We start from the raw sequence: 18,147 nt of genomic DNA on the forward strand, positions 1-18,147 counted from the left end.
AACACGGGGAAATGTTTCTTGGCTGCCATCAGCAGAGCGATGATGGAACCTGGCGGCAGCGTGAAGGGACCCTGGCTTGTGAGGGCTTCCACAATCAGGGTGTGGCTGGCCCTCAGGAAACACAAAGGCACAACGATGCTTGGCTGATTTCAGTTCCAGCTGAGAAGAAATCCTGCTGCATATTAGAGTAACAGGATGTGGGCTGTGATAGGGAAAGGGAAAAAGGCAGGGTAAGGGCCAGGGTGAAATTACCCATCAGTTTCTAGGCTGAAAGACCAGCTCCTGGCACTCAGCCTCTGTGAGAATGGGAATCTGGCCAAGGATCTGCCTGCTTAATCTCTATGAAGTTTCTGCTCTACTTGTGTGGCTGGGAAGCCTTCCCTCTCTGGCAACGTATATGCTATAGAAGCTCTTGGTTTTCTCCCCCCAGTGTCCCAAAGTCATTCTCAGTGGGAAATTAATCTCTCAAGCACGTAGGGATTTATTATGCAAGTGGTAGTTAGGGGATATGGTTATGCAAATAAAGTAGTTAATTATGTTTAATTTTCCACATACACCCTCCTTTTATTTACTTAGTCTCATGTTGCCTTTCTTAAATTATCCAGTTTTCACTCCACTGACTTTGTTACCACATCAACAAAGCATATACAAAGCTTCAAAAAACATCACAAAAAAGCACACCTCTTACCCGTTGAAATAACCTACATCTCTCATGCCAAATGATGCACTGATTTATTGGTAGAGGAACAAAATGGAAGGAAAACAGCATGTAGTTTCCCCTTTTCAAATGAAATGCTTTAGCAGTTACAGAATCACTGAATTTTAAAGCTGGAGAGAATAGCAACTACTAACATTTGCAAATCCCTTTATGTATTGCAAACTGCATCCGCCTACACCTAATCCAATTTTTTACATTCCTGGTTAGGAAACTAAACTGATACTATTGGCGAGGAGATCAGGAGGTGAGCAATGATAGGGACTTGAAGTACGAGGGCAGGGTGATGGCAAGACAGGAGCTGAAAGGTGGAAGGATTGGCTGGGGCATGGTGACACGCTGGCTAAGGAAAATGCAAGAGAGGACAGTCAGGATCATTAACCCCAGTGTTGGGGCGTTAAATTCTTTCTGGAACCAGGCGGGACTAAATTAACGTTAGGACAAAACTTAGAAATCTAACTGTAGGGCCGCCTGGATGGCTCAGTCAGTTAAGCACCTGACTCTTGATTTCAGCTCAGGTCCTGATCTCCCAGTTTGTGAGATTGAGCCCCATGTCGGGCTTGGCACTGACAGAGCAGAGCCTGCTTGGGATTCTCTCTCTTCCTCCCTCCCTGTCTCTCGCTACCAAAATAAATAAACTTAAAAAAACAAACAAACAAGAAATGTAATTGTATATGAATGCAACAAATGGTCAACAAGCATTTTGCAACGACCAAACAATCCCAATCCAATATGATCATCTTAGGATGGTCAGGCTTTAAAGAAATTTCATGACAATTCAAAGGAAACATTCAATGGCAATGTGTGATTGGACTATGTATTAAAAACGTGTATTTTCAGCTAGGATTTTCCAAATACTCCTGAGGCAGATGCGTTTCACAAATGCATACAGGCACAAACGCATGCAGATGGATGTGAACGTAGAATGGAATTTACATGCGACACCTCTATCGAGAATCTTAAGGTATAACGGCAGTATTTTTAGGCTAGGTGCTTGTGTAACAAAGGTCCCGGCCGTGCATCTCTCTGTATGCAGTTCTTGTGACTAAAGGCACCGCCTGGGTCAGGCCTGACAGCTGGTCAGTCTCCCGACTGTCACTCTCGTCTCGCTCCAGTTCCTTCCCCAAACAGCAGCCAGTCTTTGCGAAGCACAAATCTGATCCTGTCACTCTCTGGATGAAGCCCCAGCTCAACAGTGTACCACCTAAACCCCTCTTTCCATGAATGATTGCCTCTGCCCAGCTCTGCAGTCTCATCCATCACCCCAACCTCCATCCCTGTCCACCATCAAAACGGAAATCAAACAGGAAGAAAAGTCACCTCAAGACTCACAGTGCTCTCCACCCGCTGATCCTGTTTATGTAATTTGTACACAGTTGCCATAATGATGGAGATACAATTCTAAACTGCTCTTTTCACCAAATACCGTCCCAACATGTTGCTATAGTTCCTGTAATTATAATTGTAAAGTGATGTACTATAATTTATTCAAGCATTTGCCTGTTGTTTGCTATATGATTGTTTCTGATTGTTCACTTCTGAAAGCACACAGAAATGAGATACTCATAAATATAGCTTGAGATTTACTTTCTTTTCTTTACAAAAATTATCATGAGGGGAAACAGGAACTGAGTCAAGCTATGGGCACTTTTATAGCTCATAAAATACATTCCAAATAACTCCAAAAGATTATTTACTGCAATTATTATATTGCTGGTGAAAGACAAACTGTAAAGCTTAAAACAATTTTGTCCTTAAAGAGGTTCAAAAAGTTTCAGCTAATGACTACAGTTCTCTGGAGGGGCAGATAATCTCCAGTTTTTAAAAAATTTTTTCTTAATGTTTATTTATTTTTGACAGAGAGAGACAGAGCATGAGCGGGGGAGGGGCAGAGAGAGAGCAGGACACAGAATCTGAAGCACGCTCCAGGCTCTGAGCTGTCAGCACAGAGCCCGACGCGGGGCTTGAACTCACGGACCGCGAGATCATGACCTGAGCTGAAGTCAGACGCTCAACCTCAAATGACTGAGCCCCCAGGAGCCCCTCCCCAGCTTTTTTAAGGTAGGAGGGAACAGTAGTGAATCCTGTTTATTGGTCTCACATCCTAAGAATTGATCCACTTGGTTCTGCACAAGACATTCAACTCTACGAGAATAAAGCATGAAAGGTGAATCCATGAATTTTAGGAAGAAAATGTATGGGCACATGACACAGATAAGTAGAATAATGCAAGGATTGTAGATCTTCACACATCTGACACATATAGGAGACACATTTGCAAATATTACATTTATTTGGTACCTGTGCCAATAATAACCAGAAAGTTAGATGCAGTTCCTTCACTGTAGTTTACTTACAATTCTACATATAGGGGTTATATATAAAAGGGCCTGCACTTAAGACAGGTTATCACTGTCAGCAGCCACATATACCTTCTTAAATTCTCTTTTCCAGGAAAATCTTGGCAGAAGAATTGATCTTGGCATTTTAGTAATATTGATCTTGACGTTTCTCTAAAACATCAGCTCACTGCATTATGGATCTCATCTGTTAGCTCTCAGTCCATTGAATTAGATGCCATGGTAATTTAGAGCTAACGAGCCCCACCTTGAACACAAAGATAATAGAGTGCCTAATAGATCATCCTGTCTTCTCTGCAAGATTTCACCTTTTACTGTTCTCTAAACCTGTCCCATCTTCAAATTTATTCCCCCTAACCTTTCCCATTCACCTGCTTTATAAACAGTAGACCTGTGAATTGTTTGCTATCTCTTAAATCACACTGAAATGTCAGGTGGAGGTCACCCAAAGGGTATGGTATGACCCTATGTTTTCAGAAGCTCAGTGACAGGTGACATGGAAGTGGAGGTTCATTAGTGCCAGATCAACCTTCTGAATGAAAATAATCCAGGGCGCCTGGGTGGCTCAGTTGGTTAAGCATCCAACTTCACCCTAGGTCATGATCTCATGGCTCATGAGTTTGAGCCCCATGTCGGGCTCTGTGCTGACAGTGCAGAGCCTGCTTCGAATCCTCTCTCTCTCTCTCTGCCCCGCCCCCGCTCACCTCTCTCTCTCTCTCTCTCTCTCAAAATAAGTACACAAACGTTTATACAGTATTAAAAACATAATTCATCAGATAACGGTCATATTTGAAAGAGTGTCTCAGAAGCCAAATCTGGGAGACACCACTAATGAAACACCTGTTGTAAAGCATTCGTCTCACTCTGTGTCTTTTATTTTGGTTTACAACAACACTGCCTATCCCTCTGTTAAGGGATTCTGTTTCTTAAGATAGTTTCTTAAGATAGTAACTGGCTTGCCAGTTTTTTTTTCTAACGAAAAGTACACAGAAGCACAAAGCTTGCTTTCACGTGCATTTGGAAAAGGAGAGCTTCAAAATGACATCAATTGCCACAGAAGAATACTAGTTTGCCTTTAATCTTGGCCTGTACTAGGTGGGTCAGACAGCAGAGATAGCATTTCGAGCAAAAGACAATGCCTGAGCAGGAAACGAGAATTAACTGCAGATCGATGGCTCTTTGAGAGGCACGAGGTGGGAAGCATGCTGGAGACCCAGGCTTCCATTTTAGGCCACTAACTAGTCGTGCACCCTCTGAACCTCCATTTCCTCCTCTGTAAAATCATAACATTTGTCCTATCCTCTCGCAGATGTTCTGAACGATGATCAAATTTCTTGGGGCATTGAAAAACATCAGAGCATCCACTGCGATGAGTATAAAGAACATATGATCTTGAGGGCACCTGGAAATATACATTTTTATTAAATACAACTGTAAGTTTGTCATTTGGTGTGTTGTTCGTAACAGCAGTAATAGCATGATGAGAAATAACGTACTGAGGGTTCACTTACACCAAGCACTGTTCTAGGGGCTTTAAATGTAGAGGCTAATTCTCACAAGCACCCTGTCAGGTGGGTACTTTTATTGTCATCCCCGTTTTACAGCAGAGAAAACTAAAGGCACAGAGTTGAACCCCCGTAACCCGACTTTTTGACTGTCACTTTTTAAAAATATTTTTATTTGTTTTTGAGTGAGTGAGAGAGAGCCTGTGAGTCAGGGAGGGGCAGAGAGAGAGAGAGAAGGGGACAGAGGATCAGAGAGCCCGATGCAGAGCCTGAACTCATGAGCTGTGGGATCATGACCTGAACTGACGCTGGAAGCTTAACTGACTGAGCCACGCAGGGACCCGATTGTCAATGTCAAAGTGAGCAGCACAGTGTGCCCACCGGCAGTTGGGACGCACAAAAAGTCTTAGAGCCTTCTCTTTGATCGTGCTGCCGAAAGGATTGATAGCTCCGTCGATACCTCCAAATCCCTTGCTCCTATGTTTTGTTCACACTGGCCTGGCAATAGGCCTTCTCCCCCCAAACCTTGATGATCTCAACCACTCACCGTCTCCCTTACTGCCTGTCCCTAAGGAGCTGAGCACTGCTTCAGGAAAGTAAATAGCAAGGTGGGGCGGTCCCTTCATCCAGTCACAATCACTGATCCCAGTGATCCCAGATGGGTTCTCACTCAGCGGTGCCCAAACTATTTCAAACCTCCATTTTCCTGAGGGAGGGGGCCGCCCCTGCCTGGAACGGAAAGCCATCTTCCCCGCCAGGTTGTAAGAAGAGACGGGCCTCCCCTTCTATGCAAGGCCCATCTAACCGAGGGGTCTGAAGTCCAACATATCTCCACCTTTTCAGAAAGTGGACGTCACAAACCATCGGTTTTTCTGTATCTCTATTCTTTCCCTTTCACAGAGTCTTTTCTATAAACACGTATTTAGGGGAGACCGATTACTGCCTACGTTTCGGGAATCCTTCCTGCACCGCCTTTACCCTCCTCCTGCTACGGCCTCTCCTCACCCCTCCCTTTCTCGGACACAGCACTCTAGCGACCTCCTCTGCAGCACGTTCTGCTCCCTCCTGGAGTCAGGAGGAGAGGACACGGCTTCTGCCTCCACCACTCCTCTACTCCACCCTTCCTTCATTACCTCCGTTTGAGAAAAAGAGCCCCTTGCGTTCCTGCATCTTAATGCACTTCTCAGTGGCACAGCTGACGCCTTTCCCTTCTTCCCCTTGGCCTCTAGGAAACCACATTCCTCCTTTTCTTCCCCATGCCTACTTTTCCTTAGGCCCCTTTTTGAGCTCCTCCTCCTTCACCCACTTCTCAAGGCTGGTCTTACATAGTTCCTGCTTCACAGCGTTGTTGAAGGATGACATAAAAGGCTCAGCGCAGTACCCAGCATGGAGTAAATGCTCGTAAGGGTTTGCTATTTACTGCCTTTAGTTGATTTAAATCTGCTCCCAGGACTGCAACTGCCATTTTTAGGCCGACGGTTCCCCGATGCAGTGTCATCAGGCTGACCTCCTCTCTAAGACAGATACACTCAACGGCTGGCTCATCACCTTTCAGACGTCTCCCAATACCTCAGACACAACACGTTGAAAATGAAACTTCTCCTACGCTACCCAACTTCCTTTGGAGGGGATCACAGGCTACTTCGAGCATCTGATGAAAAACCAGTCTCTTCTCACAAAAAGCCACAAAGAACATCATTTTGCATAAAACTTCAAACAATTCATGGACCTCAAATTAACGATCCCTGCCCGAGCATCTGTGTCACTTGAGCTGAGTCTGGAATGAAGGTAGAGTTTCACCCGGTGGACAGGCATGCCAGGTGAAGAAGGGCATAGCTGGCGAAAGCGGCCCGACAAAGGCAAGGAATCAGAAACACCTTGCTCATGTGGCTTGATGCTGGGTACGAGGGCGGTCCTGCCGAAAAATAAGGCCAGAGAGACAGAGGAGGACCCCGTAACCCCAGGGGGACTCATAGGCCAGTCCAAGCTCTTTGTTATAGATGCCAGAGCCGCTAAAAGTTTGGAAGGGAGAGGGAGAGAATCAGGTTTGTATTTTAAAAATAGTCATGATAGCAAACACGTATTAAGTGCTTTCTACATGCTTGGTAGATAGTCTCGACAGGTAGCTTTAGGAAAGCGAGAGAGGGCTAGAGGGGGCAAACTCTGCAAAAGCCAGGAAACTGCGAGCGGCTTTTTCGTAACCAAACCAAATTTCAGGAAATATAGGACTATGTGGCCAATGCAAGATTATTAACTCTACATCAAAACTCTTTTATTTCAGTGCATGCCATTTTACTCTGATCTTTCGCTTAAGGATGCTACTAAGGCCATAAGTAAACAATTCTATTCTGTTACAACTACACACTTCAGTGACAGAAGCAGTGAACAGAAGTTCTGGTGTCCGTATGTTCAGCAAGCCCCTCCCAGGAACCCTGGCAGCTGTCATGTTGTTTGCGGGGATCCCAGGATGGGTCAGGGCCTCCCCTCCACTTTTCCGGGACAGAATCTTTGGGGAAAACACCTGTCTTAGGTGAGCTCTGCAAACTGAAAATGGATGAACCTGTTAGTGCCTTATTTAACCCAGCTGAAAACGAGCTAGTTTGTTTTGCTTTGTTTTCTTCTTCTATTCATGGCCTAGCTAACTAGGGGCAGAAGAAAAAAAAAAAAAGCCAAGGATCTTCAATTAAAGTTGATAAATGCCGTATACACTACGTGTGGGGGTCAAAAACAAGGGAGTGCAGTGTTTGGAATCAGGTTACTTCACCAGAATGTAACTGGGCTCCACAGTGAGCCATAAATGATTGCAAGTTGGGATGACAGGGAAAGCCCATTGCTGTAGGGTGTAAGGTCCCAGATTTGGGCTAGGAATGGGTGGAGCCTGCAGGGAAGGCTGGGGCTGGGTCCGCAGGAGTGACTGCCTAGGAAGCCTAACCCCTTGTGCCCATTCTGGGACTGGACTCTCTTCCTGTCCTCACAGGGCTGCCAAGCCCCGAGATTATAGTCTAAATGTCCTCAACTTTCCAGGAATGAGGCTTTCTGTAATCTGGGCAGCTCCAGCCCACCCCCAGGGTTACTCCAGAGAGGAAAGGACATCCTTTCCTCCTGGGTCAGAATTCGCATCCTGGATGTTTGCTGACTCTGCACAGGGAAATCCTCTGGCGATAGGAGCTGGGTGGAAGCATTTACAATGACATTCATCTCCTTAAAGATACTCGGTCTTTTGTCCCACTCAGGAAAACCGTGTCGTTGGGAGAAGGCTAATTAGTCCCCAGAGATAAAGGTCTGGGCTACATGTTTGAGTCCGATGGAGCTGTTTCTTTAAGCAGGGCTGGATCATAGCACCATTTTCATCCCACCTGTCCCCAAGGCTGGGACAGGTGCGCAGAGAGAAGTTCGGCGGAGAAATAGGAGTCGAGCAGCGGGTCTCAGCAAGCACAATAAAGCCGGGAATGAAAAATGTCACCCTCTTATAGGATTCTGAAAGAATTTTAGGTGCCGGGTGTCCTATCCTCTTCCCGTTCCCAGCCCCCAGCCCGGACTCCAGAGAGCTGCGGGGCTAGAATAAAGTCCTCGCAGAAGGTGGAGACAAGTGCAAGCGCATCTCCTAACGATGATCTCAAGGGGGCACCGCATTTGCCGGGTACTCGACATCATCTCCGCGATAACGGGGGGGCAAGGAGGAGCGGGATGTGGTGGTGTGCGGGGGGTGGGGGGGGGGGTTACTCTGAACCTTGAGTCCTTCCACTTTCCTCCCCCGGGGGGTGGGGCCCGCCCTGCCCGGGGGCAGCTACGGACCACGCTGCGCTGCCCTCGGGGACCGCCCAGGAGGAAGCCGGCCCGCCACAGCCCGTCTGCCTTCCACCGGGGGTCCGGCAGGAGGGGCAGCCCGCGCGGCCCCGTCCGGCCCCAGCGGCTCCGGTTCTGCCGCGGGGTCCGGGAAGGTCCCGGGCAGGGAGCAGCCGCAGCGCAACTCGGAGAGCGTCCCCCGCCCACGGCCCGGCCCGGCTCACCCTCCGGTCTCGGCGCCCGAGTCCACGCAGTCATCCTCCTCGCCACCGCCCGTTTTGGGGTCCATGGCGCGCTCCCCGCCGCGCTCGGCTGGCGGGCGCCGGCGTGACCCGGGGCGAGCTCCCTGTGGGCCGCCCCGCCCGGCCCCGCCTAGCCCAGCCCGGCCCGAGCTGGCTGGGCTCACTGCGAGCGTCTCGCGGCTCCGGGCTCCGGGAAACAACTCGGGCGCCAGCCGCGCTCCGCAGCGCCGCGCCGCGCCCTCTCCTGGCGGCGCCCGGCCGCGCACTGGTTGCCGCTCCCCGCCCGGCCCCGCCCCTCGTCGCTCGGCCGTGTGAGCGTGTGCATGTGCGCGCGGGGGTGCGCCCGCGTGTGTGCGGGTGAGCGAGGGCACGTGCGCGCGCAAGAGGGTGGGTGCACGGGGCGTGTGCGCGTGTGCGCGCGCGCGTGCCGGCGAGCGAGGGGGTGGACGCGCGCGCGCGAGAGGGTGTGTGCCCGGGGTGTGAGCGTGTGCGCGAGCCTGTGCCAGCTCGTGTTTTGCGCTTCCGTGTGTGGTTTCAGTGCAGGAGCGGGCGAGGCGTGTGAAGTCGCGTGCCCCTTGTTGTATGATGTGGGTGGTTGGGCGAGGTAGATGTTTGTCGGTGCGCGCTTGCGACCGCGGGTGGTGTGTGAGTGTGTGTGTGTGTGTGTGTGTGCGCGCGCGTAGGAGCCGCCCCTCTCGCTGGGGCCCACAGCCCCAGAATTCTGCGTCCCCGGGGTTGCCCGAAGGTGCCTGAGCCCCGTAGCTGGGAGCAGCACCGAGGAATAACCCGACCCCGACCGCACCGTGAAAGCAAGGAGGGGGATCTGGTTCACTACTGGGACCAATTGGAACACCTAGGTGTTTTCGTATAGTTTCCTGAGAATTGCCAACACTGAATTCATTATCGCCTTTCGTAGCGCAGGTCTGAGTGGCTTCCCGCCACCCCACGACACTTACAATCTGTGTCATGCATTCTTTTGCTATTTTTAAAAAATGCCTTTAAAAATAAAGACCATTGGATGTACCTGCAGGGGTTGTTGCAGTAAGGGTATGATAATGGATGTTTGTAAAGGACCCCCCTCAGCGCCTTGGGGGAGGTAATGATCACTCTTGGAGGGGCACACCTCTCCCTAGTAGGTAGTGTGAGGCTGAAAGGAAACTCGAGGGGAGGCGGGGATGAAAACAATTCGGATTTCATTCTGACAGCCCTCTCCAAGCCTTTGGAAGGCGCTCATTTCTACTTTCTTCTGTGTTAAGGCCAAGTTATTTAACTTCTCTGAGCCTTAATTTACTCATCTAAAAGATGGGGCTATTGATATCTATTTTAGAGCCTGTTGTGAGTTTAATGAGAACATGCATGTAAAAATACTTAGCATCCATCCTGATAATGTCAAGTACTACTCACCGGCAGCTATTGTTACATGGAAAGCATGAGCTAGCTACATTTCCAATCCTAACTTGCAAAGCAGTGACAAGCTATATCTTGAAGAGGAATATACTTTCTTTCCTCTCTCCTTCTCCCCTCTCTTCTGTTCTTCCTTCCTTCCCTACCTAAATATCACTCTTTTTAATTTGTATCTTAATTAAATTACACAAAAGAGAAATCCAATTAATAAAAGAATACAAGTGCAACCTCATCAAGAAAACGAGCACAGGTAAATATGCCAACGCCAAATCTGAACTGAATTATCTTTACTGAACATAAAATTCCTTGCATGGAAAACAGAAATGGGTGTATTATACTCAATTTGTGCTCATTAGCTGGAAGAAAGAAGAGTGCCAGTACTTTAGGGGAAACTCCCCTCACCCCACCCTATGTACTGACTTCTAAAAGAAAATTCTCACACCAGGCAAAATTACATTGTGTGAGGAGTACCTGAGTGGCTCAGTTTTCAGCCCAGGTCAGGATCTCTTGGTTCGTGAGACTGAGCGCTGCGTTGGGCTCTGTGCCGCCAGCATGGAGCCTGCTTGGGATCCTCTCTCTCCCTCTCTCTGCCCCTCCTCCACTTGTTCTCTCTCTCTCTCTCTCTCTCTCTCTCTCTCTCGCAAAATAAATAAACTTAAAAAAATTACACTGTGTAAGTGATCTGCCCAATGCCATTAATAACCATTTTCAATGTATCAATTCATTCAAAAACTATTTAAATATCAGACAAGAGGGTGAATTCTGGATACACAAATAAAAGAAAATGGGAACAGATAGGACACCTGCCATCACGGGGTTTATAATCCAGAGGGGGAGACTAATTAAATTCCATATGTTAATATAAAACACACAAATGGAGAAAAACACTCCAAGGAAAATGGTGTGTCCTGAGAGAGAGACAATTTAAGTTGGGGTGTCAAGGAAAGCTCTCTCAGGAAGGGATATTTTAGCCCTCCTCTGCCTCAGGCCCTTTGCACTTGCTGTTCCTTCTCCCTGGAATACTTTTTCCCAGATTTTCTGCAAGATTCCTGCCACGTGTCCTTCAGGACTATGTTCAGATGGCCCTTTCCTTGGAGAACACTTCCTAGCTAAACCTGAATCACAGTATCCCCTTATCCTGCTAGTCTTTCTTAAAGCTCTACCAGCCATGGGCGTATGAGAGATTTATTTACTAATTAGCTGCTCTTCCCTCCCCTACCCCCTGAATGCCAGCTCCATGAGAGCAGGGACTCTGTTTAGTTCACTGCCACATCCCCAATATCTGGAGCAATGAATATGTGTCAGTGAATGAAAGGGAAACAGCCCCAGGGTGGAGACAGGAGTGAGGAGAGCTTTCCAGGTAGAGAGACCCGGGGGTGTGAGGCAGGAGGGGGCGCTAAGCATTCAGTTAGAGTGGAGGAAAGCTGGGTGATGAGAAGAACACCAAATGGCAAAGGCAGGGAGGCATTTCAACGTAAACGCGACATCTCCGGGAGGTCAACAGACCATTATAGCCTATGTGCAAAGTAGAAGGACAAATTGTGTCAACGCAACCAGATCTAAAAAATTGATAAAACGGACGGAATGTGTAAGTAACAGACATTCTACCATGTTATTATCCTTAGAGCTGTGAGGAAACCTACTTGGTCAGTTCTGTGTGGGGACGATTCATTTTTGTCCCCATATGCCACCTCATTTAGTCGTCAGTAAAGGTCGGTGAGGTACGTTCAGTTTTTCATCCTACAGTCGAGGAAACTAAGCCTCAGCAAGCCCAGGCGCCTTGCCCCAGGCCACCCGTGGGTACCAGAGGAGCAGGGTGCGCATTTAATGTGGACGGAACCTACATCACCTAACTGGAAGGCCGACCGGTGGGCCAGGCACGGCCTCGAAGGATGGCAGGAGACAAGCTCGGAGGAGAAAGGGTGAACTAAGTATGGCCCCAAGAAGGAAGGCCATGGAAAATGGGTGCTCCTTGAATTACTTCCGTTTTCCTCCGATATCTCGAAAAAGGTCAGAGCAGGCCAAAAACCCGGGCTGCACCTCAACATGATGCACTGATTCAGGCCCCCTCAACCACGGGGGCCGCAAGTGCTGCTTATCATTGGCACAAGGGCTCATGGTAACTCAGTGATGCGTTTGTTATCGGGAAGAGAGGTTTGAACGGTAATCGTGGTCCCTCTGAGCAGCCGTGTCTCCGTTACAGGAGGGCTCCCACGTCAGTCCTCGGGTCTTAGGAGCCTCATTTGGTTTATTTGGTACAAGAGTCGCCAGCAGGTAATCAGCATGAGGACCTTGTGGCAACCACACAGGGGGTGTCTTGCCCGTCACCTGTACCTGGTTCCCGGGCTCCACTTCCAGTCACTGAGCATCGATGGCTTTGGTCCTGGGGCGCAACGCCCTCCTCCCTCCCCCCTGTAAGATGGGGGCAGGGGAGTATCCGTGGTCTTCTGAAGGTGGTGCTCCTGCTGCCCCAAAGACATCAAGTCTGTCTGAGGATGGTGTCATAAGCCAGGAAATGTAAACCCTGGGTTCTGGACCTGAACGTCATGTCACTAGAAGAGAGGGTGCCTCGCAACTCTTTTAAAAGCTCTTCCGGCGTCCCGGGCATTGTGCCAGGGGGCTTTACATACACGATCTCTTTAATCCTCACAAAATTCTCGCGAGGCTTCCTTCGTCTGTTGGTGTCAATCTCGCAGGAGACTTGAAGCCCTCTAGAAATTGCAAAGCATACCAACACAAGATATCCCTGATTTTTTAATCTCTCTCTCTCAGACGAATTGAACAGCATTCTCATGTTGTATTTCACCTATAATGCCCATTTCAGTCGCTGTTGATATTGTTGCCTGTGTCGGTGTGTTAGAAAATAAGGCCACTGATCCATTTATTTATTGGGCACTCACGGTGTGCCAGGCAGTGGCTGGATGCCAGGGACAGGATGGAGAACGAGCCAGAGGCGGGGCCTGGCCTAATGAAGCTTTCGAGGTCAGGAGAGGGCAGTTTATCAGGTTCCGGGCCCCCAGGGCAGAGCTGGTTTCCTACCAAGCCTAGCCTCCTTTAGAGGGCCCCTCAGAGCCCCACAGTGCTCCCGACAGGTGCACGGTGCTGTTGTCACTAGAGTGGGACAGGAATATCAAAGCCCTTAACCGGGGGGGGGGGGGGGGGACCTCAAACTAATCTGATGGTAAGTAAGAGCATCAATTTTACTGATGGAAGACACAGATTAGTAATTAACAAGGTCACAAGTAATTGGGAGGGGCTGAGGGTTTGGAACAACCAGAAGATAAGTAGCTTTAAGAATAAGAACTTGAAGCAATACAGATTGAGAAAGACAAACATTTAAATCTCCCGGGCATGGGATTTGCCTGGGTTTGAGTTTCAGTTTGGAGGGAAGCTGGGCCACACTTTCTGTGAGTGTAAACCTTCTGGACCTTTTGCTGTGAGGCCAGCCCAGATCTAAGATAAGCTCTTGAAATGAAATACTAGTTTAGGTTATCCAGAAGCAAATAGAATGGGAAGATATGTTGGTCTGGGAAGTTTTGCTCATTCTTATTTATTTATTTAGTTATTTAGTAAAAGAGAAAGAGTGAGTTATTTAAAGAGAAAGAAAGTGAAAGGGGCTGAGGGAGAGAGAGAGAGAATCTCAAGCAGGATCCATGATCAGCATGGAGACTGAAGTGGAGCTCAATCCCACGACCCTGGCATCACGACCTGAGTCAAGGTCAAGAGTCAGATGCTCAACTGACTGAACCACGCAGGCACCCTATTCACTTTTATTTAATACCTTATTTATAAACCACGTGTTCCAGAAGCAAAAATTTCAGGTTAAAGAGAGATATGGGGTGGGGTGGAAATCTCTTCCTTCCAAGTCTCCAGAAGAGTTTGTCTGATATGAAAAATAAATATTATGATCATGACAAGAAAAATTATCAACTATTGACAAATCTACTTGGACAAAGAAAGCCACTAGCCTTACGAGCAAGCATAAGGGGACCAGATGGCCAAGAGATAAAGGAAACTAAAGATAAACGGTTGAGTTGGAAAATAATCTCATTAAAGTATAAACGACATCGGCTTGGATAAGGGACAGCAGAGACAGTGGTCTGGCCTGGGAGGCTTCTTAAGACTCTGAGCCTACAGTTCCCGGTGTGAGCTCTGGAGTTTAAGATCAGACACCCCACGGTATACCCACGGTTACCCCTCCAATCGCCAGGGGTGGCCGAAAAGTGAGACAGGGTGGGGAAAGACCTCTGGAAAAGTGCTGTGGAAATTCAAAAGTACAATGAAACCCGGGACTCAGGACACTGAGGATAGCCACACCTCCTAGGAATTATGGCCAGGTCACCCATTCGTCATCATACTAATGATCTAGACTTGGAAAGGCTGGCTGTCTGTCCTCTTCACATTTTGACACTTTCCTTCAGTGACCCAATCTTCCACAGCTCTGACCGCCTGCATTAATATGCTAGACTTGTCAGGGTCACCTGAGTGGCTCATTCTGTTGAGCGTCTGACTTTGGCTCAGGTCATGATCTCACGGTTCATGAGTTAAAGCCCCACATCAGCCTCTCTGCAGTCAGCACAGAGCCCGATTCGGATCCTCTGTCCCCCTCTCTCTCTGCCCCTCCCCTGCTCACACACTCTCTCTCAAAAAGAAATAAAAACATTAAAAAAATCTGCTAGAACTGTTATAATAATGTACCACAGACCAAGTGGCTTAAAGAACAGGAATTTCTTACAGTTCTGGAGGCTACAAGACCCGGATCACAGTGGTGTTGAGTTTGGTTTTTCCAGAGGTCTCTCTCGTTGGCTTGCACATGGCCACCTTCTCTCTGTGCCCTCACATGGTCATTCTGTGCACGCACATTCCTGGTGTCTCTTTCTGTGTCCAAATTTCCTCTTTTTATAAGGACACCTGTCTGATTGGATTAAGGTCTACCCTAATGGCCTCATTTTAACTGAATTATTTCTCTAAAGACCTTATCTCTAAATATAGTCACATTCTGGGGTGCTGGGGGTTAGGCTTCGGTCTATGGATTAGAAGGCACACAATTGAGCCCATCACACTGCCTTTGAAGGAGTCTCATGTAGGACGCAGGATAGTCTGTATAATGGGTAAGACTGATGCTGGCCAGACTGCCCAAGTTTAAACTGTCCCTCCATCACTTTCTAGGTTTGTGATCTGGGGCAAGTAAACTCTCTAAGGGACAGATCCCTTGCTTGTATCTCGGGCATACTTCGGGCTTTGGGAGGATGGAGAAGCTACCTTGCAGAGCTTGTGCCTGGTGTGTGAGAAGCGTTGGGCGTTATCATCTTGCTCTGCAGTCAGCTTCCAAGTCCATATCTCTCTTTGTGAGCTCTCTTGGGTTCCATGTATGACCGTCCAAATGCTCTTGACTCTCTCCACGCAAATGCCATGCACTCACTCACTCCTCAAAATGATACTGACTTGGGGATCCTGTGGGATCTGGTCCACATAAGAGAGAGAGAGATCCTGCCTTTGAATCCTGACAGTCATTAGTGGGAGACCCAGGCAAGTAAACCCTAATCCTCAACACGATGTAATGAACGTTATGACAGACGTGTGTGCGGTTCGGTCTAGAAACAAATGCTGTTTGCAGTACAAAATGCTGTTAGAGCCAGTGGACGTGAGTGAACAATACAACCTGAGCAGCGTGGGAGGGGCGGGGGAAGGAGGGTGAAGTGACAGGGAAAGGGTTCACAGACTAGAAGATGTAGGTTGATTAAGTAGATGGTGTGGGTTCAGGAGTGCTCTTGTTGTGATCAGCACCAGGTGATGTATGGAAGTGTGAATCACTATATTGTACCCCTGAAACTAATATAACACTGTTTATTAGTTTATATATATTAATGTTGATGATTAATTTATTAACTAACTGGAATTAAAATAAAAACTTTAAAATAGAATAAACTTTCTTCCGTAAAAAAACAAAAAGAAAAAGACATTTGTTGAGATTGAAGGAAGGAATAGAGTTCACAGACAGACAGGGGAAGGGCAGAAACCTTGCTTCTCGGAGGCTCCCTTCCCACTCCCTGGACCCCACTTCTGAGGAGTGGACATTACAGACATCTTGGCTCCTCCCCTGGTCCAACAAGGACCCTAGTATTTGCCCACATTCATCCTTTCTACCCCAACCCTGCCTTCATTTTCCACCTGCTCCAAATGCAATCGGCAATTCCCAGATGCAAATCTATGACTGCCAGTTCCAACCTTCCCACTCTCGTTTCTGTCTCCTGGTCTGTTCCTTAGCCTCACAAAGACTTCTATTTGCACATCTTTAAGTGAAACCACCCTGAAATGGGTCTGGATAGATCTGCTGCTATCGCCCGACAGCACGGCACTTAACTTTCATCACTACCGCCTGACTCATGGAATACAGGCAAACACGTCGACGTGACACTTGTCTTTCCAGCCTCATTTCTGTCTCTACCTTCTTTCTACTCCCTGTGATGAATCTGTCCTGGTCCATCAACTGCTCTGTATCAGGTACAGCACTGGGCATTGTGAACACACACATGGGGCACAACCCATGCCTTTAAGCAGCTACCAGCCGTATCCAAGAATTAAAAAGGAACTAGACAGTTTGGAAACCATGCGATAACCTTTCTCAAATCCAAAGCCAGGCTGAGGGAGTTCTCCTTACCTCTTTGACCTCCCAGACCTTTTATGTAACACCTATTGGTGTACTTACCTTGTTCCCTTATTTTATTTTATTTTATTTTATTTATTATTTTTTTTTCCAGAACTATGTCTGGATCCCTGGAGACTTCTGTGAGATATGTTTACAAGTATCATGAACCACAGAATGAGAAGATTGCTCTATTTTTTGGGCTGCCTGGGGTTGTTGAGCAAAGCTCAGGCTCAGGCAACCACCGTCCTGGGTAGACCAGTAGACAATGCCCTGACCAGACCGGCTGTCCTCAGCATGGCAAGGACAAGATCAACTGACAGTATCTTTGGGATTCCCTGACGCTGGCAACAATGCTACTTGCTCTGGTAATGTGGTCATTGTTTTTTTTATAGTCTAAGAACCTGACCTTGTCAACACCCACAATGACTACCTTCAAAATATAGTCTTTCCACTTAAGGCTTCTATCCCCTCTAGCCGTCTCAGAAATTGTTCTCTATTGCTTGCTCCTTCTATCTGTGGTCTCTTCAACCTCTCATGGGTCTCTCCACTGACATTGAAATACACTCATCTCTCTCATGTTGAAAAAGAGAAAGACCAGGGCACCTGGGTGGCTCAGGCAGCTATGTGGCTGACTCAATCTCAGCTCAGGTCTTGATCTTAGGGTTATGAGTTAAAGCTTATGTTGGGTCCCATCCTGGGTGTGAAGCCTACTTAAAAAAAGGAAGGAAGGAAGGAAGGAAGGAAGGAAGGAAGGAAGGAAGGAAGGAAGGAAGGAAGGAAGGAAAAGAAAGAAAGAAAGAAAGAAAGAAAGAAAGAAAGAAAGAAAGAAAGAAAGAAAAGGAAAGAGAAAATCCCCATCCTGTTTAGCCTGTTTACCGCCATGTTTTCTCTTATCAACTGCCACTCCTCACACAGCACATTTTCGGAAAGCATTATCTCTGTTTACAACCTCTGTTTCCTTTCTACTCTGGGTAGGTTTTCGTTTCCCTAGACACTGTTAACTTGTCATGTCTTCTTGGACAGGCTCTTCCCTTGGTATCACACTCCCTAATTTTCTTCCCATCCCTCTAATCACATCTGCTTTGTCTCCCACGCGGGCTTCCCCCTCGGTCTTCACCGAAGGTCTCAGCTGTGTCCCTAGGCCCCCTTCTCCTCTTCCGTTGCATTCTCTCCCTTGGCCTATGGTTTCAGCTGGGACTTCTAACATGAATCTCCAGCTCTGACACCTCCTCCGTGCCTCACGCCTGACCACCTTACTATCTCTTTGGCATCTTTCTTTGAATGTTTCAAAAGCACTTCCAATTAAAGGTATACAAAACTTAGCTCATGATCACCTCCCCCACCCTCACCCCTGCCATGATGCTCCCATCCCTCATCCCGGTGAAGAGTACCAGCATGTATCCTACTCGCCACCCAGAGATCTAGGGGTCCTCCTTGAAAACTCTCTCTCCCTTAACTGCTTATCAATGCCTCACCAAGTCCTGTC

General features: G+C 47.8%; 1 protein-coding gene across 2 annotated transcripts in view; it reads right to left on the minus strand.

Annotated features, from left to right (window-relative positions):
* The window catches only part of FAM124A (family with sequence similarity 124 member A), a 97,059-nt gene extending 88,192 nt beyond the window's left edge, over nt 1-8,867 (minus strand). The window contains exon 1 of one of the 2 annotated variants that reach the window (XM_027064774.2): nt 8,591-8,867. In XM_027064774.2, the coding sequence (XP_026920575.2) occupies nt 8,591-8,655 (65 nt within the window). In that variant the 5' untranslated portion in view covers nt 8,656-8,867. The remainder of the gene's footprint in view (nt 1-8,590) is intronic. The other variant, XM_027064775.2, reaches the window with a different exon arrangement.
* Between the last annotated feature and the right edge of the window lie 9,280 nt (nt 8,868-18,147).

Source organism: Acinonyx jubatus, chromosome A1 (genome assembly GCF_027475565.1).
Source record: "Acinonyx jubatus isolate Ajub_Pintada_27869175 chromosome A1, VMU_Ajub_asm_v1.0, whole genome shotgun sequence".
NCBI classification, from domain to species: Eukaryota; Metazoa; Chordata; class Mammalia; order Carnivora; family Felidae; genus Acinonyx; species Acinonyx jubatus.